This window comes from Ursus arctos, unplaced genomic scaffold (genome assembly GCF_023065955.2).
Source record: "Ursus arctos isolate Adak ecotype North America unplaced genomic scaffold, UrsArc2.0 scaffold_25, whole genome shotgun sequence".
NCBI classification, from domain to species: domain Eukaryota; kingdom Metazoa; phylum Chordata; class Mammalia; order Carnivora; family Ursidae; genus Ursus; species Ursus arctos.
Window position 1 is genome coordinate 2,984,736 of NW_026622930.1, and position 21,856 is coordinate 3,006,591.

The 21,856-nt window shown below is 39.3% G+C and overlaps 1 protein-coding gene across 1 annotated transcript in view; it reads right to left on the minus strand.

Moving 5' to 3' along the window:
* Nucleotides 1-21,856, minus strand: part of RCOR1 (REST corepressor 1) — a 130,733-nt gene that overhangs the window by 38,770 nt on the left and 70,107 nt on the right. The window contains exon 3 of the mRNA XM_026515261.4: nucleotides 16,010-16,093. Coding sequence (XP_026371046.1) covers nucleotides 16,010-16,093 — 84 coding nt within the window. The remainder of the gene's footprint in view (nucleotides 1-16,009; nucleotides 16,094-21,856) is intronic.

Below are 21,856 nucleotides of genomic sequence, written 5' to 3' on the forward strand. Positions count from 1 at the left end.
ATCTTAAAAGTGGTTCCAGGGCTAACACTTTATGAGTAATTGAAAATTTTGGGAGGGAGGCGCCTGAGTGGCTCAGCTGGTTTGAGGGTCCAACTCTTGATTTCTTAGGTCATAATCTTGGGGTCATGAGATCCAGCTTCACGTCGGGCTCCACACTCAGCAGGGAGTCTGCTTGAGATTCTCCCTCTCCCTCTGCTCTCCCACTCCTCGTGCACATATGCACATGCGTGCACTAATAACCAATGTAAAAAAAAATTTTCAGAGGCGCCTGGGTGGCTCAGTCATTGAGTGCCTGCCTTCGGCTCAGGGAGTGATCCCAGTGCTCTGGGATCAAGCCCCGCATCCAGCTCCTCCGCTAGGAGCCTGCTTCTTCCTCTCCCACTCCCCCTGCTTGTGTTCCCTCTCTTGCTGGCTGGCTGTCTCTCTCTCTCTCTCTCTCTCTGTCAAATAAATAAATAAATAAATAAATAAATAAATAAAATCTTAAAAAAAATTTTTCAGGGCGCCTGGGTGGCTTAGTCAGTTGGGTGTCTGCCTTCAGCTCAGGTCACGATCCAGGGTCCTGGGATTGAACCCCATCAGGCTCCCTGCTCAGTGGGGAGCCTCCTGTTCCTTCTCCTCCCTGCTCATGCTCTCTGTCACTACCTCTGTCTCTCTCAAATAAATAAAATATTAAAAAAAAAATTCTCCCTCCCCCTCTGCACCTCCCCCCGACTTGTGTGCGTGCTCTCTTGAAAATGGATCAATAATCCACCTTCACTCCAGTCCTCCTACACTCGTGAGCCTTCCAGAAAGGCAAAAGTAGGATCTCCTGTATTTTAAAAACTGATCATCACTAGAATGACATTTAGTTGTAATTAAAACAATAACCACTTTCCCTTAAAAATGCGCAAAGCCTATGGTAAAGAATAAATCAGCATAGTGACACACTATCCTTCTGCATCTCTCACACTGAGAATCAGCCTACCTGACAACTAAGTCCCTAAGCAGGTAGCTGTGTACTCAAAATAATTTCATTTGCTCTCAGGCACGTTTTCCTTTAACAGTATGAGCTGAAGGAAGGACTATGCTCCAAACAAGGACTGCATCCCCCTTAACTAAAGGCCACATTCCCTGACAATAAAAGGAGGGAGGGGAACACACTGTAGAGTCACCCATAAACTCATAGCAGGCAACAGTGGAAAGAGCCCTGCATCTTTGGTTTTCTATCAGGAACTTGCAAGCTAAACCCATTTCCTCACCTGTTTGACAAGAATGAGGTAAGATATCCTGCTCGAATCCTTTACAAAGTAGTGAAGCAGCCAAGATACACAAAAGTTAACTATTACTAAAATGAATTCCTCCATAAACATGTGTGAGATTCAATTAGAGATGGGGCAGGGTGCACTTTACAACCACAGAATTTATCAAGAGAAACCCAGTCCTTGAACCCCAGGAGAGCTGTGCTCCAATCCAGAAGCTCCCAATCCTAACTGATGAGAACCAGCTGGTAAACTTCCTTGAAGTACTGACTCTTGGGCTCCACTCTCCTTTGTTTATATACATGTGTATACACGTATGTAAGTTTATGTATGTATATTTATGTGCGTGGATGTGTGTATACTTCATGAATATATAGTTTTATAAAGTATGATGGGCACAGAGAAAAGCACACACATAAAGGCCCAGCTGGGTGATTTTTCAGAAAAGGAACACACCTAGATCAAGGAAAGAACTGACCACACTCAAGATGTTCGATTTGCTTTCAAGGCCCCCATGAGAGAATTAGAGCATAATATTAATGTGTAAAAAACATGAGTTTGATAACATTCCCCATTTTAATGTGATAAAAAGCACCTCAGCAAACAAAATTTTTAAGTTTGGTATTAAAGAGATTAGACACTATCAGGACCACAGAACCAGGAAGAAATGTGCTTTTTATGTTACTACTATATAAAAGGAGGTTTGTGAATTTCAATCATGTAAACATTTTTTTCCTTTCAGTGACTATATGGAAGTTCTTTTTTAAATTACCGACTTCAGGGGCACCTGGGTAGCTCAGTCAGTTAAGTGTCTGACTTCGGCTTGGGGCATGATCTCAGGGTCTGAGGACCCAGCTCAGCATCAGGCTCCACACTCAGCACAGTCTGCTTGTCTCTCTCCCTCTGCCCCTCCCCCTGCTTGTGCTCTCTCTGTTTCTCTCACTCAAATAAATTAAAAAAATCTTTATAAATAAGTTAAATAAATTACCGACTTCAAGCTCCCATCCTGCAGAGGAGGAGGTGGGCAGAGGGATTTACAAGCCTGCAAATCCCAGTGACTCCTCACAGATTCGTCTACAAACTTCAAATGATAGGGACATTTGTCCTTTAACCCTGCCTCTGCCACCCTGCATATACAAGGATCCTTCCCTTAGTACAAACCACTGTGTATAAGGATACAGAAAAGAGAGATCCCTAAGCAAGACTAAAACAGCCAGGGAAACACACAGGGAGGTTGGGTTCTAGGAAGGGCACAGGAACACAAGGCTCTGCCCACCACAGACTTGATGCAAGGTCACTTCCCTTCTGTGGGCCCTGGTTTCCCCAGCTCTGAAAATGGAAGGTCAACTGCATAGTGATACAGTGAGAATGGGGAAGAGGGATAACAACATGTTTGTTGGGAGGGGGCAGGTTTTCCCACTCTAAGTCCTACCCACTTTCAATGCTTGAATCTTGGCGGGGGGAGGGAGGTACCTTCATCCAGCAAAGAAACCCAACCTTTTGAAGAAGTAAGTGGCAGAAAGGTGACATTTTATAATTACTATACTTTATATTTAACCATTCTCCACTGAATCAACAAATATTTCAGGCCTACTGTGTGCCCCGTGCTGCTAATACAGCCACAATTAAAACAGCCCGCTTTCACAGAATTCAGTCTGGCTGGAGAAAGAAATCACACAAATAATTAACTCCGATTGTCTTAAGTGTCAAAGAAAAAGAACTATGAATGCACTTAGCTGGGAAATCTGATCTGCAGAATCAAGAGAGACTTTCTTTTCTACTGGAAAAGGACACTATAAATTCCTGCTTACTCATTTGTTATTTATAGTAGGCAAAAACTGAAAAAATAGAAATGTTCAAGAATGGGGACATGGTTAAATAAATTAAGCTATATGATGGAATATTCAGGGATCAAAACTGTTTAATGTTTAATTATAGGAAAATTAAAGTTGAAAAACTATTATATACAGTATGACCCATTCGTGCTTAAATTCAGAGTGCACAGAAGCGTACAGAAAAGAAACGAAAGCAAAATTTTAACAGTGGCTATACCCATGTGATGAGGTGAAGGAGTTCTAGGCTATTTTCAATAATAAAAACAAGCTTGTGTGTGTATATATATATATGCAATTTCTTTTCTGAACCATTTGAGACTATCATAATTATGCCCTGTACTCTTAAATACTAAGCATGTATCTTCTAAGAGTAGGTATGTTCTCTAACATAATCACAGAACAGTAAATTCAACATTTAAACAATAATCTGGGTCTCTATTCAAATCTGGCCAGTGGACCCCAAAATGTGCTTTACATTGTGCTCAAGAACTTTAAAGTAAATCCCAGTTATCTCATCCCTACATATATATAACCAATACACATCTTTTTAAGAATGTGGACCAAAAAAAAAGTAGACATATATTTAATAGAACCACAATACCATTATCACACCTAACAAAAATAGAATTCCTTGATACGAGAAACAGTGTTACGGTCACTGCCTAAAATTTGTAAGTTCAACGACAGCAATTACTGGCGAGGACACAGAGCACATAAATTTTGCATTTTATTGGTAGCAGGATGAACCAGTTTGACCACTTTGGAAAATAATGTGGCACTGATCTCTCATAGCTGAATATCTACATTCCGGATGGATATCAAGAACTAAGACATAGGAAGTTCCCAGTAGTGGTCATAGAAATAAAAAACCGGAAGCAAATGTACATTGTGAACAGAAAGGTAAATAAATTAAAACAAGATGAAATTCTTTAAGTATAAGAGGATGAAGATAGGACACACTGGCATGATGAAAGGGGAAGGTAACCGTTGATTTTTAGTGGAGGGCTTCAACTATAGGCTATAGATCCAGCTCTGCCTTTTCTAGTACGTTCTGAACACTGACCTCACTCTCAAACACTTAAATAAAGATAAAAATGATAAAAATGACTTTCACATACTAAAAACATCATTTTAATCACAACTATCAAGCCCTCTGAAAGCCATTCACTTATAAAAAGCTGAAAACTAAGGTCAGTATTAGCTTAACCTGTCCTTACCCCTGCAGACATTCCAGCCAAAGAACAGGTTAAGAATTTTAAGTCCACATCTCCCTCCTGTCAACGACCAGGGAAGGTTCCCATCAGACTGTAGGTTACACTTAGACAGGGACTTGTCAGACTGTTCATTCTTATATTCCCCCAGCGCCTGGCACATACGTATCACTCAAATATTTACTGAGTAAATGAACGGTCCATTAGGTGAGCGGCAAAAAAGAAAATGTTGGAGGATTCCAGATGACCCAAGATGCAGAACAAAGAGAGCTGAAAAGCCTATATGTGCAAATCTCCATACACAGGAGTGTCCACATCCCCATCATTTTCTCGCTCACTGGACAAGTATTTATTGTATCCACCACGTGCTGAGAGGACTGACAGAGAGCTGAGCAAACATACCAAGTTCCCCGTCAGTTTTTAGTAGAGGGAGACAAAGTAAAAAATACTACGTTGGGTGACGATAAATGGAATGAAGGCAATGAAGCAAGGTAAGGCAGCAGTGGTCTCTATTTCAGTGTGGTCAAGGAAAGCCACTCTGATGTTGACACATAAGCAATAACCAGGAGGAACTAAGGGAGCCATGTAGACATTTGGGAAAACAGTATTCCAGATAAAGGAACAGAAAAGGCTCTAGGGAGCATGTTTTTGGTGGATTCAGGAGGGGAGAAGTGGGGTCAGACTATGTAGGGCCTTGCGGCCAACTGTGAGGTCTTCTGATTTTATACTGAACCGGAAAGGCACAGGAATGTCTTAAATAGAGATTCCTGAAATGTACTATGTATTTATATGAATGTTAAAAAATTTACTATAGATCTATGAAACTTTTGCACACAATATAATCTTGAATATGTGTTCTGAAGTCAAATGTCCTAACAGAAATGTTTGTGTATGTTGCAGGTCTAAGGAAGGTTTCATTCCAAGAAGGCTACAACTTGTTTTAAAATCTCTAATTTGACTTTGCCTTTTCACATGTCAATTCTATATGTCTAGCATATTGTATGTGTTAATTTTTTTCTTTATAATTATCCAGCTTAAAAAAAAATCATCCAGCTTGACAGTCTCTGCCATAGCTAATGACTTCCATCTACGTCCATTTTAACATTGAGATTTGTGCTTACCACTGTTACCAATTTCTCATTTTTACACAATAAAAATAAAATGTAATCAAACACTTAAATAACTGCAGAAGTACTGATTATATATAACCTATAAAGTACATGATGCATAAATGAACAGGACCATCTGTTTCACTGATTCCCAACAGCCAAAGTTACCTTGCAAATTTCTACACCCAAGGCAAGTGCAGCTGACTCTAGGAAATTTGCTTCTTCAGGAAACGATCCACAGTGGGCATGGCTGTACACTGGCTTCCCCTCTGGCTCCAATTCACCTCTTACAGGTGAGTCAAACAACAAAAATCATCCTCAGATTCTCCTCTTTCCTAACCTATCCTTTCTCTTGAAACTGCCTTCTAAGAGCTCTCTCAGGCCACAGTTTTGTATTACATTTGACCGCACTTGATCGGTAAACATTTTTTTTTCTTCATTAAAGCAGTAAAGAGAACCAGACTGGGAATAAGCTCTGGTCTAACTGTACACATCTCGAAGAAGACAAAACTATCCAATAAAAAAAAAAAAAAAATTTTTCAGATTTTTTGCACTAACGTGTCAATTTTGTTTTACTAACATTCAGCTGCTTCTCTACACAGTCCAGACCTTCAGTGGGTCTGTGTGTAAGGGTAGGGACACGAGGGGAATGGAAAGAGTACCATGTACTGCACTCAAAGCAGCAGCAGCCCCACAGGGAGAAGGCTGTCCTAAAGACATCAGGTTGGGGCAAGCAAGGTAGGCATCCAGGGTACAGGCCAAGTGGGATGGGAGTTGAGGGGGGCATCCATGCAGAAGGGCAGCTACATACATCACAGTGGGGACTAGGGAGACAATGTCATATCACAGGTGCCTTGTATGTATTGATAAAAATGTGTGGAAGAACTGATGGAGTAGTGCAGGTACACCCAGATATGACAGTATTCTGCTTATTTAAAGGCCTGTTAGGGGAGTGGGGTGGAGGGATGGGGTAACTGGGTGATGAACATTAAGGGGGGCACGTGATGTAATGAGCACTGGGTGTTATAAAAGACTGATGAATCACTGACCTCTACCTCTGAAACCAATAATACATTATATGTTACTTAATGGAATTTAAATAAAAATAAATTTAAAAAAGCAATAATGAAAATTTGGTAAAAAAAAAAAAAAAAAAAAAGCCAGAAACCAAGAACTATTTTATCATGGGTGGGTTTTAATAACCATCAACTAATAGATGTCAAACACTCCTACTTTTTTACCTGGAAAAGAAAGTAGAAATATTTTTTAAAATAATAATAATAAAGGCCTGTTAAAGGCCACCTGACACCTACCTAACCCCACATTCCTATGATCTCTCTCCTTTGAGCAAGTTCAAACACTCCTGACACTGCTAGTCTGACTCTTAAATTTCAATTAAACCTCTCTTTTAACAGCAATGGCCTAGTTAGGGCGTCAACTTCTCTCAGCTGCAATGGATGAACGCTCACTGCCTCTGGCCCTAGCTCTTCCCTAAGCCACAAGGCGGTCAAGAGCCCTGACGTACAGTTTCACTGCTTCTCACCTCCCCAAGGACAACCCGTATCATAGCCAGGCAGGTCGCCAAAACAAAGCACTGCATCTTCTCCCCACATCCTCAGGCCTGTTCGAATGCAAACGCGTCTTTCCCGTCTGCAGTGCGCATGTGCACCTTGTTCCACCAGCCAACTCTTCTATTCCTCAACATTCTACCCTGTAGTCAGCGGACTCCAACACTTCCCTTGTTTCTCCCGAGGAAAATGGAGCGCTTTCTGCCAGGTCCCAAGGGGAGCATCCGAACACTAACAGTACGCCTGATGCTAAAATAAGACTCAACTGTCCTCATCTCCAATTAGTGAACATTTTTCAGTTTCTCTCACCATCTGTCCAACCTCCAGATTCTACTACTTTTTCAACTTTTATTCACTCCTTTGTCCCCTAAACCTCAAGCAATTGTTTCATCAATTTTCCAGAATTATTTAACATAACACTATTTATTTATTTTTAAAGATTTTATTTATTTATTTGACAGAGAGACAGCCAGCGAGAGAGGGAACACAAGCAGGGGGAGTGGGAGAGGAAGAAGCAGGCTCCCAGCAGAGGAGCCTGATGTGGGACTCGATCCCAGAACACTGGGATCACGCCCCGAGCCGAAGGCAGACGCTTAATGACTGTGCCACCCAGGTGCCCCATAACACTATTTAAATCATATTGTTCTCATCTATGCTACTTGGAATTCATAATTCTTCTACACGAAAGATGTCTCTACAAGGACCATTTTTTAGGCATACCCCAAAGGTTGGATCTCTCACTGAAGTTTTACTTAGATACAGCCCAAAGCAACTCATGTAACATCACTAATGCTTTAAGAATGTAATTATAGTTTATTAAATGAAGCAGCACATGAAGGCAGATGTGTGTAATAAATGCCATCTGGAGACCAGAGATCTAGCCCAAACTTGGCTACTAATTAGCTGTAGGATCTTAAGCATTTCACTTAATTTCTCTAGACCTCAATTTTTTGCATCCAAGAAAGAACTGGACTAGAGGAAATACATATAAATTACTTGTTTACATGTTCATTTTTCCTCCTTTCTCCGTTAGAGTATAAGCTTCCTGATTCCCTCACTCCTGCTACAGTACCAAGCACACAAAGCTGCTCAATTCATATAACCCCAAGCAAGATACTTTTGGAGAGAATGTGAAACAGTGAGCCTAAACTTCACGTAAAAAAATACGTGAGCCAGAAACACCGAAAAGAATAAAAATGGTACAAATCAGGAAACAGATATATCAATGAAACAAAATCAAGAGTCCAGATATAGACCTAAGTACACATACAAGTTTCACATAAGTGAAGGGGAAAAGAATTAAATAACTCCAAATAGAACAATGACGTAATGAGGCAGGAGGAGGGAGTCTGGGAGGGCAGAAGATACGTAGGTATCTATGTCTGTAATAGGTGGGGGGAGGGGCTTTTTCAGCATGACCGTATACTAGAAGCCACAAATAAGTTTAATAAATTTAACTACATATAATTCTAAAATACAAATTAAAAAATAAGGTAAGATTTTACTGCTAGTTAGAGAAGAATTTAAAGGTCAAAATGCGAAGATGCTCAACCTTAGTAATAATTAATGAAATCCTTTTCTATCAGTTCAGCAAAGTTTAAAAAAACAATTAATATTCCCATACAGTGAGACACCACCTCACACCCATTAAGATACTATGAAAAAACAAACAAACAAACAAACAGAAAATAACAATTCTGACGAGGATGTGGAGATACTAAAGCCCGTGCACTGTTGGTGGGAGTGTAAATGGTAACAGCTTTGTTGGAGAACAGAATGGCGATACCTCAGAAAAATTAAAAAACAGAATTACCAAATCCAGCAATTCCACTTCTGTGTATATATCCAAAAGAAATGAAAGCAGGTCCTCAAAGAGGTATTTGCACACCTGTATTCACAGCAGCAGCATTCACAGTAGCCAAAATGTAGAAATAACTCAAGTGCCCACCAACAGATAAACGGAGACAAATGTGGCTGATCCATTCATACAGTGGAATAGTATCCAGTTATAAAAATGAAGGAAACTGTGACACAGGCTACAATGAGGACAACTCAACTTGAGGACATTATGCTGAGTGAAATAAGGCAGTCACCAAAATAGTATAATTCCACTTATATGAAGTGCCCAAAGTGGTCAAATTCCTTGAGTCAGAAAGTAGAGTGGTGGCTGCCAGGTGCCAGGGGGAGGGGAAAATATAGACTTGGGTTTTTTGTGTTTTTTTTTTTTAAGATTTTATTTATTTATTTGACAGAGAGAGAGAGACAGCCAGCGAGAGAGGGAACACAAGCAGGGCGAGTGGGAGAGGAAGAAGCAGGCTCCCTGCGGAAGAGCCCGATGTGGGGCTCGATCCCAGAACACCAGGATCACGCCCTGAGCCGAAGGCAGATGCTTAACGACTGAGCCACCCAGGCGCCCCAGACTTGGGTTTTAATGAGTACGGGGTTCCAGTTTTGCAAGATGAAAACAGCTGTAGAGGGACGCCTGGGTGACTCAGTCGGTTAAGGGTCTGCTCTCGGCTCAGATCATGATCCCAGGGGCCTGGAATCAAGTTCTGCATTGGGCTCCTTGCTCAGCAGAGAGCCTGCTTCTCCCTCTGCCTTCTGCTCCCCCTGCTTGTGAGGTCATTCCCTCTCTCTCTCTGACAAATAAATAAACAAAATCTTTTAAAAAAAAGTTCTAGAGGTTGGGTGCACAACAATATGAATGTATGTAATACCACTATACACTTAAAAATGGTTAAGATGGAAATATAAATCAACATATTTCATTTGCTTGTTATAATTTCACAATAAAATTTACTTGGAATTAAAGAAATGGTCAAGATGGTAAATTTTACACTATATTTTACTATAATTAAAATAATTATTAAAAAAATTTTAAGAAAGGGGCGCCTGGGTGTCTCAGTTGGTTAAGCATCTGCCTTCAGCTCGGATCATGATCCCAGGGTCCTGGGATCCGGCCCCACGTCGGGCTCTCTGCTCAGAGGGAGCCTGCTTCTCCCTCTCCCTACAGCTCCCCCTGCTTGTGCTCTCTGTCAAATAAAAAAATAAATCCTAAAAAAAAAAAAAAAAAAAAAAAAAAAGAGAAGAAAAAATTAATATAACCAATGATGGGGACATTTTGGAAAAGAGGCACACTCCTCTAACTCTTCAGATGACACATGGAAAAATCTGTAAGTGTAAAATGTACATACCATTTGACCCAGCAACCCCACTTTAATGATGTTCACAGCAACACTGTTCAGAAACGCTTAACTATGAAACACCCATATTATATGACCATTAAAAAAAATAAGTGTATAAGGACTAACGGACATCCAGAATATTAACATAATACTGGTTAATGTGAGAGATGTACAGAATTTTTATCTTGTGCGTATGTACTATTTTTTTAGTTTAAAAGAAAATAAATTATACACTTTAAATTTAGAGTGGCCAAAATTCAAAATACTGATAACACCAAATACTTACAAGGACACAGAGCAACAGGAACTCTCATTCATTGCTGGTAGGAATGCAAAATGGCACAGCCACTTCAGAAGACAGTCTTGCTCTCTTCTCAAATAAATAAATGAAATTTAAAAGGAGGGGGGACACCTGAGTGGCTCAGTCAGTTGATCATCTGCCTTCAGCTCAGGTCATTATCCCAGGGTCCCTCTCCCTCTGCTCCTCCCCATTGCTCGTGCTCTCTCTCACTGTCTCTCTAGGAGAGGAGAGAGAGGAGAGAAGAGAGAGGAGAGAGGAGAGAGGAGGAGAGGAGGAGAGGAGGAGAGGAGGAGAGGAGGAGAGGAAAGGAGAGGAAAGAGGCAGTCTTGCAATTCCTTACAAAATTAAATGTATTCTTTATATATAATCCAGCGATCCTGCTCCTTGGTATTTACCCAAAAGAGCTGAAAACTTACATCTGCACTAAAACCCACATATACATGTTTACAACAGCTTTATTCATAATTGCCAAAATTTGGAAGCAACCAAGACACCCTTCAGTAGGTGAATGGGTAAACACACTGTAGTCCATCCAGATGATGGTATGCTGTTCAGCACCAAAAAGAAAATGAGCCATCAAGCCATGAAAAGGACATGAAGGAAACTCAAATGTATATTATTATTAGGTCAAAAAAGCCAATCTGAAAAGGCTACATACTATATCATTCCAGCTATATAATAGTTCTGGAAAAGACAAAATTATGGAGACAGTAAAAAGATCAGTAGTTGCCAAAAGTTACGGGGTTGGGAGGGACGCATAGGCAGACCACAGAGAATTTTTAGAGCAGGGAAACTATTCGGTATGAAATTATAATAGTGAATACGTGTCACTATACATTTGTCAAAACCTCCAGAATGTGCAACACAAGAGTGAACCCTAATGTAAACTATGAACCTTGCGTAACAATGATGCATCAATATATAGGTTGACTGATAACTTCACCACTCTGGTAGGGGATGTCCACAGTGGGGGAAGCTGTGCATGTGTGGGGGCAGAAGTATATGGGAAATCTCTATACTCTCCACTCAATTTGGCTGTGAACCTAAAACTGCTCTAGAAATTAAATCTATTTTTAAAAATGAAAAGAAAAAAGAAATAATGTATTTGCCCCTTGGCCTAGGAACTCTATTTCTAGGGATTTATCATCCCCTACAGCTTTTTAAAAGTTTAAAACCCAAGAAACAGACTCTTAACTATAGAGAACAAACTGATGGTTACCAGGGTGAAATAGGTGATGGAGATTAAGGAGTGCACTTGTGATGATGAGCACCGGGTGATTAAAATAAAAACTTAAAAAAAATAAGTAACTTTAAAAAAGAAAGAAGAACTGAAAGACTTCAAATATCCAGTATGGAATGAATAAGTCACAGGAATAAAAGGGACATATATATAAAGAATATATATAGTCAGTGGTACTGTAATAGCTTGTATGGTGACAGATGGGAGCTACACTTGCTGTGAGCACAGCATAATGTACAGACTTCTTGAATCACTATGTGGTACACCTGAAAATAACATAACATTGTGTGTCAACTATACTTCAATTTTGTAAAAAAAGACTAAATTATGGGACACCATTACTTGTTATTTAAAAACTAGGTAATTGTAAATATATTGAGGCAGAACAGAGTCCCAGATATATTAAGAACAAACTGCTGAAAAGCTCATACTTAGGGATAAAAAATTTATATATTAATATGTATAAAAATATTAGGAGGGGCGCTCAGTCAGTTAAGCATCTGCCTTCAGCTCAGGTCATGATCCCAGGATCCTGGGGTGGAGCCCCAACCCCCACCATGGCATCAGGCTGCTCCCTGCTCAGTGGGTAGCCTGCTTCTCCCTCTCACTCTGCCCCTCCCCCCACTCATGTTCTCTCTCCTTCGCTTTGCTCTCTCCTCTCTCAAATAAATTAATTTTAAAAAATATAAGGAAAAATACATATATTATACACAGTGACCATGAGAGGATGGTAATTGTCTACATTATACATTCTGTACTGTGTGAAATTTCTACAACAGCATTTATTTTAATAACCACAAAATAATTTTGTGAACTTGCAGTAACCCTAAGAGGCAGAGAGCTCTAAACAGCTACTTGAGAAGAAAGAAACCAACACAAGAAAAAGCAGACCTACAGACACCCTTACGTGAGGGATACCTGCCAGCAATCTACACATGCTCCAAACGTCCTACTTCTATGCAGAGTCAGTATCAATGCTGGACAACCAAGACTTACACACTCTTTGAAAATAAAGAAGAACGGCAAGAAAAAAAGGCTTCTTTTTTGACCATATACCGTGGGGAAGGGAGTTGAGGGGGAAATGACAGGTGTGCAAATGGAAAAAATTGTGTACCCCATCCACATTCAAACTACAATCACATTTTAAGGCCTAACTATGATTAGACTACTAGCCAAGAACTGTATGACTCCCAAAGCTCCACAAATGGAAGCCTACTAAGAGGACCCAAACTCACATCAGGATACCACATTATGTTTACATCCTCACCCTTGAGCAGTTAGGCAAGTTCCTGATAACTCACATTCCATTCCTAGAGCTCTATCTTAAGAAAAGGCTAAAAACACAACAAAAACAACAAACAAAAGAGGACAAAGCTCTAGAATTCAGTTTTTCACTATAGCTTTCTTTTACAATAGCCAACAAGCCAGAAACAACATAAATTTTCAATAGAAGAAGGTTAATAAATACATGGATCTATCCATATGATGAACATGGTTATTTAACAATGTGGGAAATGCTTAGGTGAATATTCAGGAAAACAATACACAGACATATATACACCCACATCATCTCATATAAATATGCACACAAGAGGAAAAAAAAGAGGACTGGGGAAAATCCCAAAATGTTTACAACAGTTATCTCTGGGTAATGGAATAATGTGGGAGCCATTCCTTCTTTATAATTTCCTGTATTTTCTCAACTCTCAACAATATAGAAATAAGAAATGTTACTTGCATATTGGTTTTAAAAGTCTCAAGTTTTGGGGCGCCTGGGTGGCACAGCAGTTAAGCATCTGCCTTCGGCTCAGGGCGTGATCCTGGCGTTATGGGATCGAGCCCCACATCAGGCTCTTCCGCTATGAGCCTGCTTCTTCCTCTCCCACTCCCCCTGCTTGTGTTCCCTCTCTCACTGGCTGTCTCTATCTCTGTCAAATAAATAAGTAAAATCTTAAAATAAATAAATAAATAAATAAATAAATAAATAAATAAATAAATAAATAAATAAAAGTCTCAAGTTTTAAAGGCTTACATTAAAACTGCCAATTTATTTTAGGCAATACCATTGTTTAATAATCAATTAACTTTTCATATTCTACTCTTTTCTTCTAGGTCTAGGAAAAATAAGAATATCAAAATTAAGTTCTGACTCCACAGATGTCAACAGGTAATAAAACCACAAAGGGCACTGATCGACCATGAGACCATGAACCACAGGAACAGAAGGATCAGGGCAGAAATACAGAACACTGAGAGTTAATCAGTTCTCCCAGAGAGAGGCACTCAGAGCATGAGCCAGGGTGAAATCAGCAAACCTGGACACTGCTACTGGTTTCACCACTTATTATCAGTGTCAGTTTCACAAACCTCTTTGAATTGTGGAATGCCATCTGTAAAATGGGGACAAAAATTTCCTCTTGGGTTACTGTGAAGAGCGAATGCATTTTAGTGCAGTGCCTGGCATAAAGATTCAACAAATGCTCATGATTCTGGATATTCGGTTCTGGGTACCATCATCTCCTATGGGCACTGTGACCAACTGGAACATACCAGGAGTGTAAGAGAGAGACCCAAAAATCAAACCATCTGAAAACTGAACATCTCAAAGACTCGTCAGAAAGCAGACCTATTTAGCAGAGTTCAGGAAAATAAAGCTTTAAAAATTACAGGGAGGCACTCTGTCAGCTTTCTCTTAAAAAGAACATGTTCAAAAAAGGAATAGATTGCTTTTCTAAGTTAATGCAAGTACTCAAAGGGGAAATAAACACACAGGAAATACTTAAAAGGTCTTTCCCAGCACAGTAAAGACATCAGAAATGCCAATACACTTCCTTTTGCTATTCTGTTCTTCATTATAAACTCATTAGGCAGCAGCCTGATAGAGGCAAAATTAAGATACTCTTAAAATCAAATTAGACTGAGATTATTCTATTACTGCTAAATTCAGCATTATTAAGAGTAGCTGAATTTCCCCTGTTCCATGGAAGGGATTGTACAAAAAAAGAATCCTTCCTGGTCAAAATTAAACTTGTTTCTTTAGCATATGAGCTCTTTGTACTGTAAATATGCTAACGTGGATACTGAATACACAAGAGGAGAATATTTAATATGTATCCTCTCTCAGACTTATTTGGCAGTGGACACCTGTCAACACCTATTTTAATATTAGAAAACACACTTTGGGAAATCCTGACCAAAGTCTAAAAATCTGAGCCTTTACTCACCATTGAACAGTTTCCTGATAACATTTACCACTGGTGGCTTTCCAAGCCCTACTCTTATTTCACAGCATTGATTCTAAACCTATTTTTGTCAAAGACTCCTTCGAAAATCCAGAAAAACAAACATACACCAAAAAAACTTTGCATGTGATTTCTAAGTTCACAAATCCCCATAAATTCCATCCATGAACCTCACTGAAAAATTCTCCAAAGGGGGATTTAGTTTTTCTTTTCTAAGTTATGAAGAAAATTAAAACGTTGAAAATGCCAAACTTATGGTAATATATCTGATACAAAATTAATTTTGCTGGTATCATTTGAGCAGAGGGGACAGAAAAGCTGAAAAAGCAAACTCTGAATATACAATTAATATTACTAACAGCTATATGACCCTTACCCCCCCAAAAAATAAGATTCAAAGTAGCTCAGAGTATTCACCCTAATACAATTTTAAACTCGTAAAACAAAGAATCAGTTCAACAGTTCTCCTTCCAGCGGGTGAAGTCTGACAGTATAAATAAAGCCTGTTTCTAATAACATACATTTTGCCCTTTGTAAACCTTCAATTAGAAATTTATAAATCTGGGGGTGCCTGGGTGGCTCAGTCGTTAAGTGACTGCCTTCGGCTCAGGTCATGATCCTGGAGTCCTGGGATCTAGCTCTGCATTGGGCTCCCAGCTCAGCGGGGAGTCTGCTTCTCCCTCTGACCCTCTCCCCTCTCATGCTCTTTCTCTCAAATAAATAAAGAAAATCTTTAAAAAAGAAGAAGAAGAAGAAATTTTTTAATCTGTAAATTCCCAGCTGAGGGAGGCTTTACACTGCAGTATAATTTTCTTTCCACTCTAAGCTTTCCCTCCTAGTTACTCCAGTATTAGCTTGTACAGCATTTTGAAAAAAAGTAGATTATGAAACCACTGGTTAAGAATCTTTAAGTTGTTATGACAGACCACCGTAAAGAAATACACACTTTCAAAATCTTCGAATTATTTATTTTAGAAATGTAAGAAAAACATAACGTGTATGGAGACTTTTAGCTACAAAAGTGACTTTAAAACTTTGCATTAAATAAAGGGAAAATAAAAGTCCTTTAAGACTTACGTTTTGCTTCTGATAGATTCTGATTAGGTGACCAGACCAGCATGCCAAGATTGTCTCGTTCTTGACTGCGTCTTGCTAGTTTGGCTTGGGAGAAATAAAAAAGAAAATTCTTATTATAATTTAACAGACATAATAAGCAATGATTAACAGCACCATTCTGGTCTTTTCATCCTTAGAACATGGTGACATCACCCACCCTTTACTGAAATCTGCCCCAATGGAACCTGCACACTTACCATCATAGGGTGAGGGTGGCCCTGGAGTATGCCAAAATGTATCTACTTCTAAGCCCTTTACTATCAACAAACAGGTTTATTACTCTCCTTTGTTAGGTGAGGAAACAGGTCATTTAGTAGAAGGAGGCCGAGTCAGGACTGAACTCAGGCAGAATGGCTACAGTGCCCAGGGGTTTAAGCACTATATACTAGGACACTCTGCTTTCAGACATGGAACATCCAAAAGGGAAGCCTTAAAGATCCTTTTAAAATATGTATACTTCATGTGTGCTTTGAATACCCTTACCCTTCTGTTCCAGAATAACTTTTTAGGGACCTGACAGCAGGAATCCAAAGATTCTTTTAACAACTTTATTCAAGAATAACCATTAAAAATACTTAATCTGAAAGCAAACTTATTTTTAAAAGATTTTATTTATTTATTTATTAGAGAGACAGAGCACAAGCAGGAGGAGCAGCAGAGGGAGAGGGAGAAGCAGGCTCCCCGCTGGGCAGAGAGCCCGACGTGGGCTCGATCCCAGAACCTTTGGGATCATGCCATGAGCTGAGGGCAGATGCCTAATTGACTGAGCCACCCAGGCCCCCTGAAAGCAAACTTTTTTTTTTTAAGATTTTATTTATTTATTTGACAGAGAGGCAGCGAGAGAGGGAACACAAGCAGGGGGAGTGGGAGAGGAAGAAGCAGGCTCCCAGCGGAAGAGCCTGATGTGGGGCTCGATCCCAGAATGCTGGGATCATGACCTGAGCCGAAGGCAGACGCTTAACAACTGAGCCACCCCAGCGCCCCTGAAAGCAAGCTTCTTAAATGCATTCAAATTCTTAAAAATCTATGATACAAAATAGTGGGCCAAAGGTTTACAAGTGGCAGGTGTTGAGCTGACATCAAAAAACACAGTATTATTAAGATAACATTCTTTCCAAATTGCTCTACAAATTTCATGCAATCCCAGTCTAAAATCCCAGCATGTTTTTTGGTAGGAACTGAAAAACATTCTAAAAATCATACAGGAGCACAAAGTACCTAAATAGCCAAAACAACTTTGAAAAGGAACAAAACTGGAAGATCCACCTGAATCAAACTAGTTAGAAAGATTCAATAATCAAGACAGCATTGTACTGGCATACAGGGAAATAACGTAACAGAGTCCCAAAACAGAACCACACATACAGGATCAACTGATTATCCACAAAGGTAAAAAGGCAAAATTCAATGGAGAAAGAGAATCTTTTCAACAAATGATGCTGGATACTCATATTTAAAAAAATTGGATACTCATATTTAAATGGATACTCATATTTTAAAAACTAAACATGGGTCCATACCTTACATAAACAAATATACAAAAATTAACTCAAAACTGATGATAGAACTAAATATAAAACCAGAAGTTATAAAACTGCTAGAGGAAAACATGAAAAAACCTTTTTGGGGCACCTGGGTGGCTCAGTTGGTAAAGCGCCCAACTCTTAATTTCCACTCAGGTCATCATCTTGGGGTTGTGAGATCAAGCCCTGTGTGGGGCTCCTCGCTCAAGGGGGGATCTGAGATTCTCGCTCTCCTCTACCACTACCCCTGCTTAGATACATGTGCTCTCTAATATAAATAAATAAATCTTAAAAAAAAAAAAAGACCTTTTTGAACTTAGGCTGAAAAAGACCTTAGATAAAACACCAAAAGCACAATCCATAAAAGAAAAAAATCCATAAATTGGACTTGATCCAAAGTAAGAACTTCCGCTCTTCAAATGGCCCTTTTAAGGAAACGAAAAGCCAAGCCAAAGACTGGGAAATTACAAATCATGTATCTAACAAAGCCTTGTAACGAGAATCTATAAAGAACCCTCAAAACTCAACATTAAGAAATAATCATATTGTTTAAAAAAAAGGGCAAAATATTTGAATAAACATGCCTCCAAAGAAGGCATAACGAGCATATGGAATAGAAAGTTATGCTAATTAGTCACTAGAGAAAGGTAAATTAAAGCCATTCTAGATTTCAAAACAAACCTATTAAGAAGACAAACAATATCAAGGTTTGGCAATAATGTGGAGGAACTAGAACTCTAGTGCACTGCTGGCTGGAATGTAAAATGGGACCATCGCTTTGGGGGGAAAGTTTGGCAATTTCCTAAAATTATGGTATACCACTCAATGGAATAATTTTTCCTAGCAACTTTTCCTTTTTTTAAAAAAACTGTTTAAACATACAAATGAATCTCAAAGTAATTATGCTGAGTGAAAGAGTTACAAATAAAGGCGGGAGGTTAGAAAGAATTCTGTAGTGCTGGACAGGATTTGATGGTAACAGTACAAACTCAGATTTCAATGTCCACTAAGAGGATCTTGCTGCAATCCAGCAATAATGAGCGCATCTAGCTCCCGGATCTTTTTTTTTTTTTTTTAAGATTTTATTTATTTATTTGACAGAGAGAGAGAGACAGCCAGCGAGAGAGGGAACACAAGCAGGGGGAGTGGGAGAGGAAGAAGCAGGCTCCCAGCAAAGGAGCCTGATGTGGGGCTCTCCTGGGATCACGCCCTGAGCCGAAGGCAGATGCTTAACGACTGAGCCACCCAGGCGCCCCACTGGATCTTGATTCTAAATACCATTCTCCTATAAGGTCTCCTCAGAGAAATGGTTGATTCCAGGACTAGGACAGGAAATGGACAAGAAGACCCTAGAATATCTTGTTATGCCAGAAGGTAAGAAAGTGTTCAAGGAATGATGGGATCTGGATCTGTCTCCCCCCTGGCCAAATATAGAACAACATATGCAAAAACTTAAATGACAGCAATAAAATAACAAGCTGTGAGTCCATATTGATATAATACAAAAGGACAGATAGATTGAGTAAAAGTGGAAGCTAGAACAGTCAGGTCAAAGTTGGAAGTTGCATACCACTCTATGTTAAGTCTTAGTGTATAAAGGAACAGTATTTAAGACAATGTGGAATTGGCAAAAAACAGATACACAGATCAATGGAACAGGAGGCAGTTCAGAAATAGACTCATATAGGGGCGCCTGGGTGGCTCAGTCGTTAAGCGTCTACCTTCGGCTCAGGGCGTGATCCCGGCGTTCTGGGATCGAGCCCCACATCAGGCTCCACCGCTGGGAGCCTGCTTCTTCCTCTCCCACTCCCCCTGCTTGTGTTCCCTCTCTCGCTGGCTGTCTCTCTCTCTCTGTCAAATAAATAAATAAAATCTTAAAAAAAAAAGAAAGAAAGAAAGAGACTCATATAAATATGGTCAACTGATTTGTGATGGAGTACAAAAGCAATTCAATGGAGAAAGGATTCAATTCAATACCCTTTCAACAAAGGGGATTTTCACAATTGGATCTCCAAATGCAAAAAAAAGAAAAAAAGAAAAAAAGTGAACCTTGACCTATACCTCACACCTTATAAAAATTTTAATCAAAATGGATCTCATAGATAAAAGTAAAACCTAACAGTAATTTTTTTTTTTAAATGAGAAAATCTTCATGAACTTGGCTTAGGAAAAAAGTTCTTAGATATGACACCCTAAGTACGATCTATAAAAGTTTAAAAATGGGGCACCTGGGTGGCTCAGCTGGGTAATCACCTGCCTTCAGCTCAGGTCATGATCCCAGGGTCCTGGGATCAAGGCCCAGATTGCAGGGAGTCTGCTTGTCCCTCTCCCTCTGCCCCTGCCCACTGCTCCCACCACCCGCTCAAGAACTCTCTCTCTCTCTAAAAAAAATAAATCTTTTTTTAAAAAGTTTTCAAATGGTAAACTGAGCTTAATCAAAATCTTGAAACTTATACTCTGCAAAAGAAACTGTAAGAGACCCTTGTAGACTGTGAGAAAACATCTGCATGTCACATATCTGACAAAGGACTTGTATCCACAATGTAGAATGTATACAAGAACTTCAAAAATGTAATGAGAAAATAACCCAATTTTTAAAAAATGGGCAAAAGATTTGAACTACTTCACCAGAGAAAAATATATATGGCATGTAAGCACATGAAAAAATGCTCAAGATCATTAGCCATTAGGGAAATGCAAATTAAAGCCATAATGAGAAATCAACACATTACTACTAGAATGCCTAAAATAAAAGGGGCAACCTGGGTGGCTCAGTCAGTTAAGCATCTGATTCTTGATTTCGGCTCAGGTCACGATCTCAGGGTCGTGAGATCCAGCCCCATATTGGGCTCCATGCTGGGCATGGAGCCTGCTTAAGATTCTCTCTCTCTCTCTCTGTACCTCCCATGCCCCCCCCCCCCAGCACGCTCTCTCTCTCTTCCTGAAAAAGAAAAAGAAATGGACAATACCAAGCACTGGCAAGAATGAGGAGTATCTGAAACTCTCATTCGGTGCTAATATAAATGCAAAATAAAATGATAAAGTCACCCAGGAAAAGTTTTACAGTTTTTATAAAGATATGATATTTAACAAACGACTGACCCAATAATCACACTCTTAGATATATACCCTACAGAACTGACATGTTCTCAATAAAACTTGCACACAATATTTGTAGCAGCTTTATTCACAACTGCTGAAAACTGGGGGGAAAAACCCAAATGCCCTTCAAGGAGTAAATGGGTAAACTGTGGAGCATCCATATGCTGGAATACTACACAGCAATAAAAATAAACTACTGATAGACGGCCCAATGCATCATAAGGAAAGAAGCAAGTCTCCGAAGGTGACATATTATATGATTCCATTTATATGACATTCTGAGAAAGGTGAAACTATAATGATAGGAAAAAGATCAATGTTCCAGGGGTTAGAAGTAGGAGGAAGGCGAAGAACTATACAAGGTAATTCTTTGAAGAGATGAAACTGTTCTGTATCCTAACTGTGGTGGTGGCTGTATGGAACTATGCTTATTTTAACACTCACAAATATGTATACCAAAAACTAGTCCATTTTGCTGTGTGTAAATTGAAGAACACCAAAATGATGAAAACAAAGAAATGTCATTAATTTCTGGATTGATATTGATATCTTCTGAGGGTGCTAACTCTGAAGCTGCTCTTTGCTTAAAATCGATTTCCAAGTTTTAAAAACCTTAAAAAATAAACCCAGACCTGAAGGAAGTAGAAGGACCACAAGGAAATTGAAATTACCAACTTCCATGAAGGGGGAGAAGAAAGAGAATTCACTAGTGAGAATGTACCTTAGCACAACTACTTCAGAAAGCTGGCAGCATATGATAAAGTTGAAGGATGGATACCCTACAAACCAACAATCCATTTCTAGATATAAAATACATACGATAGCAATGTTTTTCAAATACAGGTTAGACCTATGAAGTTAATTTACTGGGCCCTAATCAGCATTTTTTAAAAAATTAAGAACAGAAAGCATCAGCATATTGTATGTATATAAGTTATTGGTGAAGATCACACACACACACACACACACACACACACACACACACACCCTACTGGTTTGGTTCTCTGGAGAACCTTGACTGATAAAATTGTTACCAGAGGCTTGTTTATGGTTCTAAAATAAAGGAAAAATTTAAAGGTCTATCAATAAGAATTGGCTAAACCATAGTATATACAGTCAAAGGAATACAGAATATAAAATTCATCAGATGTACAGATATCAACAATTTTGATTCCAAAAAGTT